General features: G+C 44.2%; 2 protein-coding genes across 3 annotated transcripts in view; one reads left to right on the top strand and one right to left on the bottom strand.

Moving 5' to 3' along the window:
- Positions 1–17,710, top strand: part of nmnat3 (nicotinamide nucleotide adenylyltransferase 3) — a 266,385-nt gene that overhangs the window by 156,599 nt on the left and 92,076 nt on the right. The gene's annotated exons all lie outside the window — the stretch shown is intronic.
- Positions 1–17,710, bottom strand: part of clstn2a (calsyntenin 2a) — a 132,711-nt gene that overhangs the window by 38,079 nt on the left and 76,922 nt on the right. For both annotated transcript variants that reach the window (XM_052088411.1, XM_052088412.1), the window contains exons 3-4: positions 6,862–7,057; positions 4,563–4,674 (exon numbers count right to left, since the gene is read on the bottom strand). In XM_052088411.1, coding sequence (XP_051944371.1) covers positions 4,563–4,674; positions 6,862–7,057 — 308 coding nt within the window. The remainder of the gene's footprint in view (positions 1–4,562; positions 4,675–6,861; positions 7,058–17,710) is intronic.

The raw sequence follows: 17,710 nt of genomic DNA, 5'->3' as shown, positions 1-17,710 counted from the left end.
AATACGCATATATACTGTATATATACTGTATACATACAAATACATACATATATACAGTATGTGTATATATACATTTTTTTTTTTTAATTCTCGTTTCACACTTCGTGTGGTGTCCGTCCCTCATTCAGCTCGGGTGCTCTACCAGAGGCCAGGAAACTTGAGGGTTCTGTGCAGTATCCTTTCTGTTCCCAGCACTGCACATTTCTGGACTGAGATGTCTGATGTTGTTCCCGGGATCTGTTGCAACCACTCACCTAGTTTGGGGGTCACTGCCCCTAGTGCTCCGACCACCACAGGCACGACTGTCACCTTTACCTTCCAGTCTCTCTCCAGCTCCTCTCTGAGCCCTTGGTATTTTTCGAGTTTCTCGTGTTCCTTCTTTCTGATGTTTCCATCACTTGTGACTGCTACATCCACTACAACGGCTTTCCTCTGCCCTTTATGTATGATCACGATATCTGGTTGGTTAGCCATTACCATCTTGTCAGTCTGGATCTGGAAGTCCCACAGGATCTTCGCTCTGTCATTCTCCGCCACCTTCGGAGGTGTTTCCCATTTTGACCTTGGGGTTTCCAGTCCATACTCCGCACAGATGTTTCGGTAGACTATGCCAACCACCTGGTTATGGCGTTCCATGTAGGCTTTCACTGCCAGCATCTTACACCCTGCAGTTATGTGTTGGATCGTCTCAGGTGCCTCTTTGCACAACCTACACCTTGGGTCTTGTCTGGTGTGGTATATCTGGGCCTCAATGGCTCTGGTGCTCAGGGCCTGCTCCTGAGCAGCCAGGATGAGTGCCTCTGTGCTGTCCTTCAGGCCAGCGCTCTCTACTGATAGGACTTCTTCAGATCAGCCACTTCAGTTATGGTCCAGTGGTACATCCCGTGTAGGGGCTTGTCCTCCCATGATGGTCCCTCTTCAAGCACCTCATCCTCTGTTCCCCATTGTCTGAGACATTCTCTGAGTACATCCTCTGTTCCCCATTGTCTGAGACATGCTCTGAGTACGTCATCCGTTGGAGCCTTCTCCTTGATGTATTTATGGAGCTTGGATGTTTCATCTTGGACAGTGGCTCTCACACTCACTAGTCCCCGGGCTCCTTCCTTTCGGCTTGCGTACAGTCTCAGGGTGCTGGATTTGGGATGGAACCCTCCATGCATGGTTAGGAGCTTTCGGGTCTTAACGTCCGTGGTCTGAATCTCTTCCTTTGGCCACTTTATTATTCCTGCAGGGTATCTGATCACTGGCAGGGATTAGCTGTTTATTGCCCGGGTCTTATTCTTGCCATTGAGCTGACTTCTTAGGACTCGCTGGAGGTATTTGGCCGTAGTCACTTTCCTTGTTGCCAGTTCGAGGTTGCCATTGGCTTGTGGTATACCGAGGTACTTGTAGCTCTCCTCAATGTCTGCTATTGCGCCTTCAGGGAGTGACATCCTTCACTGCGGACTACCTTTCCTCTCTTAGTCATCATCCGACTACATTTCTCAAGCACGAATGACATCCCGATGTCGCTGCTGTAGATCCTGGTTGTGTGGATCAGGGAGTCTATGTCCCTTTCGCTCTTAGCATACAGCTTTATGTCATCCATCACAATAATAATAATAATTAAATGATGTGAAGGTAAATTGTAAATAGTACTGCGATTTATCCATTTGTGTTCATATTGTATTTAATTGAAAGATGTTTGTTGTTTTTTTTCTCTTCTTCTTTCTACATACATTCTTGCTGCTGGAGGCTGTAAATTTCCCCATTGTGGGACAAATAAAAGATATCTTATCTTATCTTATCTTAGAGGAGGTGACTGATCGTAGCTCCATTTCTGAGGCGGTATCCGTAGCCTGTCTTGGTGATTACTTGGCTTAGGGGGTTCAGTCCTATGCAGAACAGCAGTGGGGAGAGTGCATCACCTTGGTATATGCCGCATTTGATGGATACTTGGGTAAGTGGCTTGCCATTGGCTTCAAGTGTGGTTTTCCACATCCTCATTGAGTTTGCAACGAAGGCTCTTAGGGTCCTGGTTCACCTTATACAACTCCACGCATTCAGTGATCCATGTATGTGGCATCGAGTCATAGGCTTTCTTATAATCAATCCAGGCTGTGCACAGGTTGGTACGTCGGGACCTGCAGTCTTGTGCGACTGTTCTGTCAACCAGGAGCTGATGTTTGGCACCTCTGGTATCTCTAACAATGCCCTTCTGTGCTTTGCTCATGTATTGATCCATGTGTCCACTTATCTTAGCTGCAATGATGCCTGAAATGAGCTTCCATGTTGTGGAGAGACAGGTTATTGGCCGATAGTTGGTGGGACTGCACCCTTTGAGGGATCCTTTATGATCAGGATCGTTCGCCCTCCGGTTAGCCATCCTGGGTGAATCCCATCCCTCAGCAGCTGGTTCATTTGTGCTGCTCGCCGCTCATGGAGTGCTGTGAGTTACTTTAGCCCATAGGTGTCAAACTCAGAGCCTGGAGGGCCGCTGTCCTGCATGTTTTCCAAGTCTCCCTGTTGCAACACACCTGATTCAAATGAACAGATTCAATGTCAAGCTTCCGCAGAGCTTGCTGATGATCTGATCATTTGAATCAGGTGTGTTTCAACAGGGAGACTTGGAAAACATACAGGAGAGCGGCCCTCCAGGAACTGAGTTTGACACCTATGCAGTTTAGCCAGTAGGTGTGGACCATGTCCGGGCCTAGTGCTGTCCAGTTCTTCATATCTGAGACTCTTTCCTGTATGTCTGCCACTGTTATGGTAACTGGGTTCTGTTCAGGGAGGTTGCTGTGCTCCTCTCTCAGGGTCACCAGCCATTGTGCACTGCTGTTGTGTGCAACCTCCTTCTCCCATATACCTTTCCAGTACCTTTCAGTTTCCAGTCTTGTTGGGCCAGCTCTGTTGTTAGGACCCTGCCACTGAGCGTACACTTTCACAGGATGTGTTGCGAATAGCCTGTTTATTCGTCTGGCCCCATTCTCTTTCGTGTACCGCTTTAGGAGGCTGGGCAAGGCTTGGAGTCTTTGTTTGGCATTTTCGAGTGCTTCAGGTATGGTCATCTGGATGACATACAGTATATATTACAGCTGTCAAACTATTAAAATATTATGATTAATATTCCGATTAAAATATTATGAAAATATTAAATTATATTAAAATCATAGTGAACTCAAATTAACTAATAATTAATCGTGATTACTCACACATATTTTATCGTGCACTTTATAATGTTATATTTCTCTGTTTTGATTCCATAAAAAGAGCTGTTAAAGCAGCTGTTGTGTGACAAAATATTTTTTTTCACTGTTGTAGATGGACAGTCATATTGTGTGAGAGATTGTGTGAATAACTGCTCAAAGTGAAAAATGTTCATGTAAAATTGAAAATCAAAATTGTTATTTCAGTAAATATTTGCATTTTGCACATAGAAAATATGTGGAATAATAGGACAAAAAATATATAAAAGAAAATTCAGAAACAATAAAAGATGCGTGAGTTAATTCTGACAGTTGCATTTTTAATTAGGTTAAATATTTTAATCGTTTGACAGCTCTAATATACAGTGTATATATATATATATATATATATATATATACACACACACACAGTATATAGGGCGGACGGAAGTCCAGTGGTTAGCACGTCGGCTTCACAGTGCAGAGGTACTGGATTCGATTCCAGCTCCGGCCTCCCTGTGTGGAGTTTGCATGTTCTCCCCGGGCCTGCGTGGGTTTTCTCCGGGTGCTCCGGTTTCCTCCCACATTCCAAACACATGCATGGCTGGCTGATTGAACACTCAAAATTGTCCCTCGGTGTGAGTGTGAGTGCGGATGGTTGTTCGTCTCTGTGTGCCCCGCGATTGGCTGGCAACTGATTCAGGGTGTCCCCCGCCTACTGCCTGAAGACGGTTGGGATAGGCTCCAGCACCCCCCGCGACCCTAGTGAGGGTCAAGCGTTTCGGAAAATGGATGGATGGATACAGTATATATACAGTATATACACAGACATACATACAGTATATCCTCACAAGGGTCGCTGGGGTACCGGAGCCCATCCCAGCCGTCCGCGGGCAATAGGCGGGCTCTGAACCAGTTGCCAGCCAAACGCAGGGCACACAGAGACGAACAACCATCCGCGCTCACACTCACACCAAGGGACAATTTTGAGTGTTCAATCAGCCTGCCATGCATTTTTTGGAATATGGTAGGAAACCGGAGTACCTGGAGAAAACGCATGCAGCAGGCCTGGGGAGAATGTGCAAACTCCACACAGGGATGTCGAAGCTGGAATTGAACCCGGCACCTCTGCACTCTGAGGTCGAGGTCCTAACGCTCTGTGTGTGTGTGTGTAGAAATTATTGACCAATCTCGAGTGAAAAATGGCTCGCTCCCTTTGATAATGCAATGTAAATGGTTGAACAAACGTGCCTTTTTATTTTTCGGTTGGTCTCTTGAATAGTGATGCTTTTTTTGCGGGGAGGCACAAGAAATGTGACGTAATTGTGGCGTTAAAGCCACAGACGTGTTTATATTATGGTGACGGATTACACATAGGAAGTGTAACCAAAATACCTGCAAAATGCTGTCGTAGATCTTGCCTTCAATGACTGAAGCCTTGTATAGAGGCTCCCGAAACACGGGGCAAAACTCATTGACGTCATCCACCTGAATATGAACCACAGCTCTAGGGAAGCCATGGAAGAAGGAGAATGGAGAGAGGGAACATCAGGGACAGGCACAGGGACGTGTAGTTTGGAGGTGATTAATGGAGACAAGAAATAGCAGAGGCAGGAAGCAAAGAGATGGATGGGGGGGAAGAAAAGATGATCAAACTTCATCAAAACCTTGTTCATGGTCTATCTTAAGAACGGCAAATGAAGACTGGGGGTAGGGGGGCGGGGTCATCTATAGGAGAATCCAGTCAAATTCTAAAACAAAAAGGCCACCTCGTCTTGAGAACCTGTGCAGACAGACCTGCAAAAAAATCACTGTATGATAAAATTTGTGCACCAGAATATAAAAAACAGGCAATAATTCACACAAGTTTTCTTTTTACGTGACCTTCCTTGTAACTTGTGTCTGAGGACGCACATCTGGCAAATTAATGACATTAGCTTAATGAGGCCTATTTAGAATGTCATGCAGTGATGAGGACACACACACACACACACACGCACACGGGCACGCACGCAGACAGGCTGCACCATTCGTCTTCCACTGGAGAAATTCATCCCAGAGCTCCCTGAGCTCATAAATTTCCCTTTACCGCCCGTCTCTTCACACCTTCAGTACCAAGTCAGCAGCATCCGCATTTTCACAGCTTGCTGTGTATGAGCAAAGAAGGCGGCGGCAGCTTTGATGCCATGTCTGTCACTGTCATTCACAAAGGACGCTGGCACGCTCTCCGGCATGCACAAGTGAGTGCACAATCCTGTCAACCGACATCATCAGCACGTCTGAAGTGACAGAGCTCAATGAAAAGGAGGACGGCTCCAGAAGGGGCGTGCTGCCGTGACTCAACCCAAAAACTGATCACCGGGGCATAAGGAAGGAAGGAAGGAAGGAAGGAAGGAAGGAAACAGTCTGATGACACTACTGTATGTTGAACCCCCATCTATCTTTCAGACACAACAGCAACATATGATTTGATTGAAGTTGGTTATTTGATAAGATTGATTCAAAATAAAGACCTTAATAATAAGCATGTGTTAATTTTTTATGTGCTGAGGATGACCTACATCACATACCGAGTATCTCAACCGACAATTGCAAGGCAACTACCCCATACCGGCGTTCCGCACTATTAACAAAACTAGGCTTTACACAATCAGCATTTTGGAGTAGATCACTGATCGGCAAGTTCAAAAAAAGACAACTTATCACTGATCTGATCAGAAGATGGGCCAATCGATCCAATACCTGTAAGCAACAACCAACTTGTTTGTATGCTTGTACAGTCGACCCCCGCTATTCGCAGGGGATTGGGACCTTGAATAGCCAAAATTTATCTCGAAATGACTCTCACTAAAATGCATTAGGAAAAATATACCGGTAATCATGAATCATCATCAGAAGCTCTCCCTAAACCACTGATAACGCTGATAAATATTAAATACACAGACATGCCTCCCCCCATATTTTTTGGATCCAGCTGTGTATGCTGAGAAACCTTGGGCTATTAACTGTGGCAGCAAAGAACGATGTCCCAGTGTTTGCTGGAATGCCCTATTGGGATCGATTGGCAAATGTTGACATTCCAACCAATCACAGCATTTGCATAATATGCAAAATATCTGCTGATCTGAAATTATGGAGCCCCATCTAATGCTGATCAATTCATTGTGAGCTTCGATCTTTCTATTTTTTTGTCTTCATGGATTAATTTGTGGAGCTGTCTTAGTAGTTTTCGTGCCAAAGTGTTGAGTTCCAGTCATGCTTTGTTTTCTTGTATCCTACCTCAGAAGTTACACATATGACTCATTCCATGTTTGAGAGCAATTAGCAGGAAGAGGCAGCTTTAACAGTGCGTGCAACAGTCGCCATTGTTAAAACTGCCCGTCTTTTGGACGGCAAACATAATTGGTGACAGCAACACAAAGGCGCCCACAAAGCCATCAAATGAAGAAGACAAACACAAATGATTATATAAACTCGAAAATTATAACGTTTTCCCAGTCTCTCAATTCATGTCAAGCAGTCTGTTGAAAAACTAAGTTCGTGTCCTGTTAGCTTTTGTGGCATCAAGACTCAATACGATTTTCCAGTTGGCAGCCATTATGAGTGTCGAGTTATTTGTCTGAAGGAGAAAAACTGCTTTTTGAAACTTGAAAATAAAATGAGGAGTGAAGTGAGCACAGCTTGCTGTACTCACTTGTGGGATTTCTTCCAGTCGGCCCCACCGGGTCCTGCTCCGCAGTCGTAGGCTTGGATCATGAACGTGTATTCCTTTTGGCTCTCGCAGTCCACAGGACCCATGGCTCTCAGTAGGCCTTCTCCTGAGCTGCGATTCAACACCACCGCCTCGAACGGAACGTCCTGGCCAGAAATCTTAAAGGCACAAATTTCCCCTACAAAGAGAAGTAAAGAAATTTACGGAACAACTCTCTAATCTGCAAGCATGAAGTCAAAGCAGCAGTCTGTTTTCGGTGAGGGATTGGTCAGGGACGAGTCATGACCTGCCACTCGGCGTGCCTACTTTTGCTATGATCCACTTCAATCGGACAATACATTGAGCCATGCTGAGAAATGTGAGCGTATCGTTTCCTTGAACTTTGGCTCTCATATCTAATCTGCTCAAGTCCATCATTAGGACAGAAGAAGACGTGCCCCCCAAGCGGGGCTTAGACTTCCCATAGAAAGGGGGAAGATGATTACTCGTGGGTAAAGGCCATCAACAATATACAAGAAAGGGGTGGAGTTTATGCAAAAGACGATATGCAAGTGAAAAGATGAAGAAAGAACATTTTATATTGCTGGACATTTCAAAAGATATACTTTGATTAGAAGACCTCCAGTAGTATATAATCCAAACCGCTTTGCCGCTTCACAGAACTGTACAAATATCTCTCATAATTTTTTTCTCACAAAAATGAATGCAAATGGAATTTATTTGTTCCAGGCCCTCCCCAAAAGGAACCCAATGACAATTTTGGTAATGCACGTTTAATAAGGGAAGGGAAACAAATGCACTCTGTGACAGGAATTGGCAACTTTAAAAAAATCCAAACCTACCTGTCCCGAGGTGAAAAAGTAATTGCCACCTGAATTTAATAATGGCTTGTGGCACCCTTGGCAGCAGTAACTGAAATCAAGCGTTTGCAATAAATGGATATCAGTCTTTCACATCGCTGTGGAGGAATTTTGGCCCACTCTTCTTTGCAGAATTACTTCATCACCACCATATTGGAGTGTTTTCTAGCATTAACTGCCCATATGAGGTCATACCACAGCATCTCAATTGGATTCAAATCCCACCTTTGACTTGGCTACTGCAAAACACTAACTGAGGGGTTTTTTTTCAGCCATTCAGAGGTGGACTTGACGGTGTGTTTTGAATCTTTGTCCTGTTGCATGATCCCAGAGAACTTAAAGTTTGAGGGCAAACTGATTGTTCTTCAACATTTTCTGGTAGACAGTAGAATTCATTGTCCCATCAATCACAGCAAGTTGTCCTGGTTCTGAGAAAGCAAAGCAGCCACACATCTTCCAAAAAGTTCAATTTTTGATTCATCAGCCCACAGTGTGTTTTTCCAAAAGTCTTGAAGATAATCAAGATGGCTTTTAGACGAGGCGAGCCTCTGTGTTCTTTTTGAGATAGCAATGGTTTTCTCCCGGAAACTCTCCCATGGATGCCATTTTTGGCCAGTGTCTTTCTTATGGTCGAGTGGTGAATACTGAGGTAAGTCAGTTCTTTGGATGATGTAATGGGTTCTTTTCCAACCTCCTGGATGAGTCGCCGTCACACTCTTGGAGTAATTTTAGCTGGTCAACTAAGCCTGGGAATGTTTGCCACTGTTCCAAGTGTTCTCCATTTGTGAATAATGGCTCTGACAATGGTTTGATGGAGCCCCGGAGTCCTGGAAATGGCTTTGTAACCTTTTCCAGACTGATAGATTTCAATAACAATTTTTTTTCTCATTTATTCGGACCATGGTATGATGCGTTTGTTTCTTGAGCTCTTGTAGCCTACTTCACATTGCCTGACAGATTATATTGATGTAATTTCTTGATTCAATAAATGTGGTGCTCGGGTGTTGCCTTTGAAACTGAACTCAGCTTTCCAAAAACTGTCGTTAGTTACTTTGTGATTTAACAAGGGGCGGGGAGCAAAATTTTACATAGGGAAGGTGGTTTTGGAATTGTTTTTGTGCCCTAAAAAAATTAAATTTGCATTTCGAAACTGCATTTTGTATTTCCTTGGGTTGCCTCTGTGTAATATTAAAATTGGTTTGATGAACGGAAAGCTTTGCAAGTGATAAATATGCAAAGAACACAGAAATCAGGAAGGGGGCAAATAAAATTTCACAGCACTGTATTTTGGATGTTTTTATCAGCTTTTCTTGAAGAATTTTGAGGGCTTGTAAAACAAACAAAAATAGGAATTCCCAAGAATGCTATCTAATTAGGTCATTTTAAAAAGTGAGAAAACCTTCAGACACCCGAAGCATAATCAGAAACAGGGAATAGGCAATTTATTTAGCTGCCTGCACAGTTCAGTTTGGGTTTATTTTGAGCACAAGCATTTCATCTTTCAGTACAGTTTGTTTTCAAACAATGTCTTTTTTTTCTTCAATGTGCCAGACACTTGAATTGAATCATTAAGGATATTGTTCCCAACTCATCGTTAATGTTGAGAGTAACTCAAAGAATAAAACATCTGTTTTGAATGAAGACTCGAAGTTATACTACTCTATTTTAATGTTGGTCATGATACTGGTACTAGAGAAGTATTTTTGAGGTGGTACTCTGTGTAAAAGGTTTTAAAAACACCCCTTAAGATAGCGTTACCGTGAGCTGAGCTTTTGCAGGTTTCATGGCCATTTTTTAAGGGCATTTTTCTGTTCCTCATTTGCCCGTTCGAGGTGAGTTTGGGAACAGGTTGTAATGTTTACATGTGAACGATGGCCGGTAAGTGATACCCCTGCACATCAACATACTTATAGCAAAAGGAAAGAGTGGGAATTTTCACTTCAAAATACCACTAACAACAAGGTTGGTGCAAAGTTACTTGCACGCCACACTTGGCGGATGGGTGCAAATCAATTTTCTGCTCCATCCGTTGTTGCAAACATTTCTCGATTCAATTTGACAGTGCAATGCAATTGAGTTTTGCAGAGGCGGCGGTATGCAAGACTGGAGGAATGTGTGGATGTGTCCAGTATGTAAACGGGAGAGATTTCATCTTGCCCCTGACTGAGTCAGCAAACATGTACTTATGCATACACACGCGTACATTTCATTTCTTGCCACTGAGCTTGGTTCTCAGCAGTCGCCCCCTGAGGGAAAGCTTTAAATTCACTCAGTCGAATCTTTGGGCCAGGACAGCGCATGGTGATGGGTTGCCTTTGAAATTCAAGATAATTGCGGTACCGTATGGCCTACGGGATTGAACTCGCCACCAATGTGTGCTAAGAACAATAATGAAACATAAATGGCCCTCCAAAGACAAAAAAAAAGTCAGGCTGTCAATTAGGATGTGTTTCCAAATTGACGGGAAAAGTGAGAAAAGACGTGACGGATACAATTCATTACAAAGCCACAAACTCAGTTCCTGGAGGGCCGCTCTCCTGTATGTTTTCCAAGTCTCCCTGTTGAAACACACCTGATTCAAATGATCAGATCATCAGCAAGCTCTGCGGAAGCCTGACATTGAATCTGTTCATTTGAATCAGGTGTGTTGCAACTTGTATTTGAATACCTTACATGTTGTCAAAAAGAGCTAATCACACTTTAGTAGCGTAACTAAGAAATGGCGAGCGACAGAAAATTACAGAGTTGCACAGTAACTCACTCGTACTACAATGTCATATTTTTACCCTTACAGGAATGCTATCAGAAAAATCACTTACGGTAACTCAGGAACATTTTTAGGAGACTAGATGGCAAAGTTAATTAGTCTTTAAAAATGGAATATAATCCAGACAAAATCAATAAAACACCAGATTGTGCAATAATGTGGTAAAGTTGTCAAGAAGTTGCCACTAAAATCGAAATGTAAATTTTGATGTCATTAACTCCTTTTCTGTTTATTTACAAGTTTATTCTTGTCGTGTGCCAAAAGGTGTCTTGCCTTCTCAAATGCAGAAAAGGGTAAGTAAGAGATCCCATTAATGGTAAGCTTATCATTTAGGGCAACAGCTTTCTGATAAGATATTTGAATTCAATTCAAATACAATTCCATACATACTTTTAAGTCCCTGTAAAGTGACAATAAATGTCTTGTACATTTGATACGCCCAAAAGAAGTATTGGATGTTAATTAAACTGAGGACAACTTTGCCAAAAACGCCTTTGGAAAGGTGCACCCAAAGTAAATTTGTAGCTGTTCTTGAACGATTTGGAGTATCATCATGGTTTTGGTCTCTTTGAAATATTCAAAATTTTATCATTATGAATATTTCTCCCATACAGTAAGAATCTGTGTAAGTGCTCCAGTTATTGAACTATGGATATTCGAAAACGGAAAAGAAAAGGCAAATCTTATGTTCGTCTAATTTCTTTTCACAAAATCTGCCTTGAAAATGGATTTAGAACGTTGATTAGGACTTGAAAACACGACATGATCAAAGCTTGATGTCTCCCCAAGTTCTGGTTCAAATTCGACAATTGTAACATGCAGGGCACCATTCAAATCTCCAGAAACTCAGCTTTTAAAAGATGGATAACGTGCACACATGTACTCAGCTGACGATGTGCATCAGCGCTTTGTTTTGACAGATGACAGAGGGCCCTTCGGTGGGCCCTCCTAACTTTAAGGGTTTAACAACCCTGCCAAATTGGAGTGATTAAAAAAACAAAGACAAAATATAAATTAAAAATCAAGCCATTCTGACTTCTGTCAATCAAATACAACTTCTACGACTTGAAAAAAATGGCTGCAACTTCATCTAGTATCTTTCTTGAGGCTACACGTAACTATATGTTTGTGCTTATATCTGCTGAAAGCCTCAACTGGCTGGAATGTACCCAACCGAGTCAACCAATGCAGTGACAGCGAGGCGCTCTTAACCTGTCACGCCAGCACAAAGCTGCAATTCACACGCTGGCTGTCAAGTTTGATGGGGTTTTTTCTTGCCACCCTACCTGCCCCCCGTCTCTCTCTGCATGATGTGCACTCACATTGAGGTGCTCTAAAGCAGCCCAGGGGCGGACTAACCGAACGGAAGATGCCCTTTTCAGGGTGTTGGCATGTGAATGTAAATGAGCCGTTTGACGTCTTCCTAGTAGGGGAGGTGCAACAAATGCTTGGGCCATGTGCATCACTGTGCCCCGTTTTAGCTACACCCCAAACCCTTCACAAAGAATATATATACATAAAATAAAAGTAGGTGACGACTAAATACTTCATAGTCCTCAGTCTTTACACCTATTTTCAGCAATAATGTACGTTCGAAACAAATCTCTGACACTACATGGTCTTTATTAAAAAAGAATATATGTAGTGGAAAACGGGTGAGTATTATTGAAAATACACAGGTATCGTAAAAAACAAAAAGCACAGAGGTACTTAGTACAAGCACTTAAACTGACTTGAGAGATCTTTGGGGGGAGGAACCATCCATTTGGAGGGAAGAGAATATGAATTGGGGATCACACTCCTGAGCCTCCCTGGTAAGGTCTATTCAGGGGTGATGGAGAGGAGGGTCCGTCAGGAAGTCGAGCCTCAGATTGAGGAGGAGCAGTGTGGTTTCCGTCCCGGCCGTGGAACAGTGGACCAGCTCTACACCCTTAGCAGGGTCCTTGAGGGTATGTGGGAATTCGCCCAACCAGTCTACATGTGTTTTGTGAACTTGGAGAAGGCGTTTGACCGTGACCCTCGGGGAGTTCTGTGGGGGGTGCTTCGTGGGTATGGGGTACCGAACCCCCTGATACGGGCTGTTCGGTCACTATACCACTGATATCAGAGAGTTTGGTTTGCATTGCCGGCAGTAAGTCGGAATCCTTTCCAGTGAGGGTAGTACTCCGCCAAGGCTACCCTTTGTCGCCGATTCTGTTCATAACCTTTATGGACAGAATTTCTAGGCGCAGCCGAAGCGTCTGCTGTGATGCAGACGTTGTATCGATCTGTCGTGGTGAAGAAGGAGCTGAGCCAAAGGGCTCAGAGATAAGTGAGAAGCACGGTCATCTGGGAGGGGCTCAGAGTCGAGCCGCTTCTCCTCCACATCGAGAGGAGGCAGATGAGGCGTCTTGGGCATCTGATTCAGATGCCTCCTGAACGCCTCCCTGGTGAGGTCTTCCGGGCATGCCCCACCGGGAGGAGACCCCGAGGAAGACCCAGGACACGCTGGAGAGACTATGTCACCCAGCTGGCCTGGGAACGCCTCGGGATCCCCCGGGGAGAGCTGGAAGAAGTAGCTAGGGAGAGGGAAGTATGGGCTTCCCTGCTAAAGCTGTTGCCCCCGCGACCCGGCCACGGATAAGCGGTAGAAGATGGATGGATGGATGGATGGATGGATGGATGGATGGATGGATGGATGGATGGATGGATGGATGGATGGAGAATATGAATTGAGACATGGCATCATGAGAAGAACAAAAACAGCATTTCTTATTCCTCTTTGGTGTTGCTCAATAGGGTAATCTTTGCACAGTACTGCATTTTGGGGAGGGAAAGCAGACCAAACCAGAGCATAAAATTGGCAACAAATGAATATGAGACTGCCTCCATGGGCAGGACCTCTTGGGAGAGGAATTGCAACAAATTGGCTGAGGAATGAAGCCTTGACTTTCTATTTGGCGTGACAAGCGACATTCCCAATTAGCATTGAGCCTGTGGGAGCGACACAACCACCTTCATCAGTTTTAGTAGTGGACAATGCAAAGTATCACTTTGAATAAGGATTCTGATTCTGTCACTGCGAGTGTGACTGCACTGGCACTGAAGAGATAAGCACTGCGGCCTAATGCCTCAGAGATAAGTATTAACAAAAAAAAAAAAATGTGTCGCTGAATGATCTTAAATCATACTGTGCGCAAGTCTAGGCCCGTCATTTGACAGAGAAAAAAAGAGAAAAAAGTAAACACTAAAACATACCGACTGAAGCAAGAAAAACAAACCACTTGACCAACTTCGTACTTTTTTGGAGTCGACGCTAGGGTGACGACAGTTGAGCCGACATGGATTAACGGATGATGTCAGTGATATTTTGTTCAGTTGTCAGCTGACTGTGCACTCTTTTTGACTCCAAACATAACTCAACTGTACAACAATAAAAGAAAAATGGTGACACTAAAATCAAGTCTGAGTCATGCTGAGTCAAAAGACAAAGAATACAAATAGGTTTCGAGATGAGTTTTAAAGCTGGGCAGCGAGGGTGCTTGCCAAACGTTCAGTGGAAGGTCATTCCGAAGAGAGGAATCGGCAACGGAAAAGGCCCGATCCCCATTGAGCCTCCGCTTAGTTCCTGGTACCTCTAATAATGTCTGGTCCACAGACCTGAGGCACCGGGCGGGTGTGAATGGGCGGAGGAGCTCAGAGAGGTAAGGTGGAGCGAGGCCATTTAAAGATTTGAAGACAAATAATAGGATCTTACAAAGAACTCTAAAATGCACAGGGAGCCAGAGTAGGAGTGATGTGCTTCCCCTTACGAGTACCAGTCAAGAGGCGAGCAGCAGCATTCTGGACCAACTAGGGACGCTTAATGGAGGATTGGCTGACACCAAAGTAAAATGCATTATAGTAATCCAGTCGGGATGTGACAAAGGCATGAATTACTGTTTCAAAGATCGCAGACTCAGTGTCCTCCTCACTTGGACTGGCCACACACCCGACTTCTTCATCCAATTACGTTCAGATACTTGCATGGCCTCCAGCACCAATTCTCCAAAGACAATACCAGGTTTACTACCCACAACAAGATACTGTACAGTGGGATAAATTTTATTTTATTTATTGCAATGGGAAGGAATATTTTGCAACCAAGTATTGCAGCAAACCTGCAGTTATGCTATTCATCGACTTAACCCTTTCAGGGACAGCGATTACTACAGTGGACAGCTTATCAGTTATAAGAACACAGGGTGTATGAAATGGTTAAAGTTCTAATCGTCAGTGCTCAGTGGACGAATCGAAGCGTTGCCTAGATTAGCGGTCCCCATCCTTTTTGCCCCATGTCAGACAATATTTTCAGGGACTGGCCTTTAAGGTGTGACGGATTAATACAACAAAATAATATGACACGACCTGCATGAAAACTGTGGTATTTTTGAAACACAATAATAAACACGAATCATTACACGAGGAACATCCTATTTTGCTGCAACACTCTCTGGTCACTATGTATATAACATTTAAATGTGCCTTCAAAATAAGATACACCGCAAATACAAAGTGCATGAAAAATACGACTCACCATCGCCGCATATTATGCAGAGTGGACTTGGTGCGTGGGAATCTCCCGTTAAGGTAAAGCCGTGTTTGAAGTAGGACTCCTATTTTAAGTAGGATACTATCTATGAAATGCAGCCAGCTTCTTTTTCTTGAAAGTCGTAGGCTCGTCTTCTGTCTCCTGGCTGGGCCTTTTCCCCTTCCCCAAAAAACTTTCCAAATACTTTTTTTTTAAACTCATTTTGCTTGCTCCTGGGTATCATATTAACGGTAACCTATCACATAACCGAGAATTGCGCCTTGATATGCGTCAAGAGTATATACTGTAGACAGATGAAACACAGAATCTGGTAATTTTCTCAAAATAAAACATCTTTCAGATTCCTGAATGAATAAAATTTAAGTAGTGTAAGTTATTTATTCTTTCTGTGCAGCCTGGTACCAAAATGACAACACAGACTAGTAACGATACGAGCCCGGGGGTTGGGGACTGCTAGACGACTCCATTTCATGAGCTTTTAAATTTTTGAATGATCCTGCATCCAATACAAGTCAGAATTTTGTCCACTACAATAGTGCGGCTTTGACTGAAGTGACAACGTGTAGTTTATCCATAACGAACAAAATTATTATGGTATTGTAAGGCTTTTGCATGGTGCTATACAGATTGTCCATTGATGGGGAGCAAATGCACGAAAAGCTTTTCGCGCACACGCACATGTGCATTTTCCCAAGCAGAGTATCAGATGGTCTTAAGCTTTGATTCCTTCATTCCCTCAACTGAGCCCCATGTCTGCTTATTTAATTAATGACAGACTAGTACATCATCTCTCTACTGACTGATTGTTTCCTTTTTATAATCCTGAATAATTATTTGGGCAAATTGTAAAAGCGGTTGTTTGTATTCAACCACGTATTGCAGTCTTGCACTATCGATAAGACTTGGCTCGTATTATACTGGCATCATCCATCTACTCACAATTTTTTTTTGTTTGTTCGTTTTAATATTTCCTTTCTTCCAATAAGACGGAGAAAACAACCATCTTCCACTATGTTCAAGTTTTTTGTTGTGGGAGGGGGTGGAAGATCCAAAGGCCGAAAACAAATGAAGTCTTTCTACTAAGCCATTCGACTACAGGCTTAAACAGGATTTTCTCTCTGGTCTCAAGGTTTTGCCGAGGCCGTGATGAGGACATTAAGTTGACTGCAGGCGAAGACAGTTAAAAAGTCAGCTTAGCCGTGACTCCGGCCATTTTTTCCACTGCCGGTGTTGCGCTTTGATCTGCTTACATCTTGAGAGCAAATAAACTCATAATTAACAATGCTGCCACACGTCTAACAGTTGCAACTCGTATGGGAAGATTTTCTCTTACCAAAAATGCTGAATGATAGGGTTAAGATCGAACAGTTTGTTCAATGACAGGATGATGTATACATTTTAAAAGTGTCATATTGCAAGTCCTGCTAAAATGCCTCCAAAATGAGAATTTTTCTTGACGTGCAAGGGCCACAGTGCCGTGGGTGTCAGTGAAAGAGTGAGTTGCTGGAAGCAATTCATCAGTCTCACCGAGCTGGCTCATATAATAGGTCACCTCTTAATTGCGTTCGGGAGGTTGTTACAGCAACCACTTGGCCTCGGGGTGACAAAGCACCTTGCACAGGTGCGCGCATGCCAGCACACTAAACTACACACTCAGGTTTGCTATTCTCCCACTATGTGAGCGTGATGTGACCACACAAAAAACAGCTCAAGTTTGCTGACAGACTTCATGCATCCGCTCGACCAGGGGTGCCCGTTACGTTGATCGCGATCGACTGAGCTTGCCGACTGGTCCCAAGTCGAGCACAAGGGGGTGCAGAGGGGGGAATTTTTTTTTTAAATGTGTGTCTCTCTGCATGTTAGTAATATATATTTTTGTGTTAATGCACACTGCACCCTAATCATCCTATCAGTCTCACTTTCACAAAAAATTTAAAAATAAAATGTCACCTCTCCGTGAGCCGTCACCTTACCGTGGTGGAGGGGTTTGTGTGTCCCAATGATCCTAGGAGCTAAGTTGTCTGGGGCTTTATGCCCCTGGCAGGGTCACCCATGGCAAACAGGTCCTAGGTGAGGGACCAGACAAAGCACGACTCACAAAGCCCCTTAATGACAAATAAAATCGATGGTATCCAGTTTCCCTTGCCCGGACGCGGGTCACCGGGGCCCCCCTCTGGAGCCAGGCCTGGAGGTGGGGCTCGTTGGCGAGCGCCTGGTGGCCGGGCCTACACCCATGGGGCCCGGCCGGGCTCAGCCCGAAGAGGCAACGTGGGTCCCCCTTCTCATGGTCTCACCACCCGTGGGAGGGGTCAAAGGGGTCGGGTGCAATGCGAGCTGGGCGGCAGCCAAAGGCGGGGACCCTGGCGGTCCGATCCTCGGCTACAGAAGCTAGCTCTTGGGACATGGAATGTCACCTCTCTGGCAGGGAAGGAGCCCGAACTGGTGTGTGAGGCAGAAAAGTTCCGACTGGATATAGTCGGACTTGCCTCCACACACAGCCTAGGTTCTGGTACCAGTCCTCTCGAGAGGGGTTGGACTCTCTTTCACTCTGGAGTTGCTCACCGTGAGAGGCGCAGAGCAGGTGTGGGCATACTTATTGCCCCCCGGCTCAGTGCCTGTACATTGGGGTTCACA

The sequence above is a fragment of the Hippocampus zosterae genome, chromosome 15 (genome assembly GCF_025434085.1).
Source record: "Hippocampus zosterae strain Florida chromosome 15, ASM2543408v3, whole genome shotgun sequence".
In the NCBI taxonomy this organism is placed as follows: Eukaryota; Metazoa; Chordata; class Actinopteri; order Syngnathiformes; family Syngnathidae; genus Hippocampus; species Hippocampus zosterae.
Note: the sequence above shows the minus strand (reverse complement) of the source record. Positions and strands in the feature narration are given on the sequence as shown.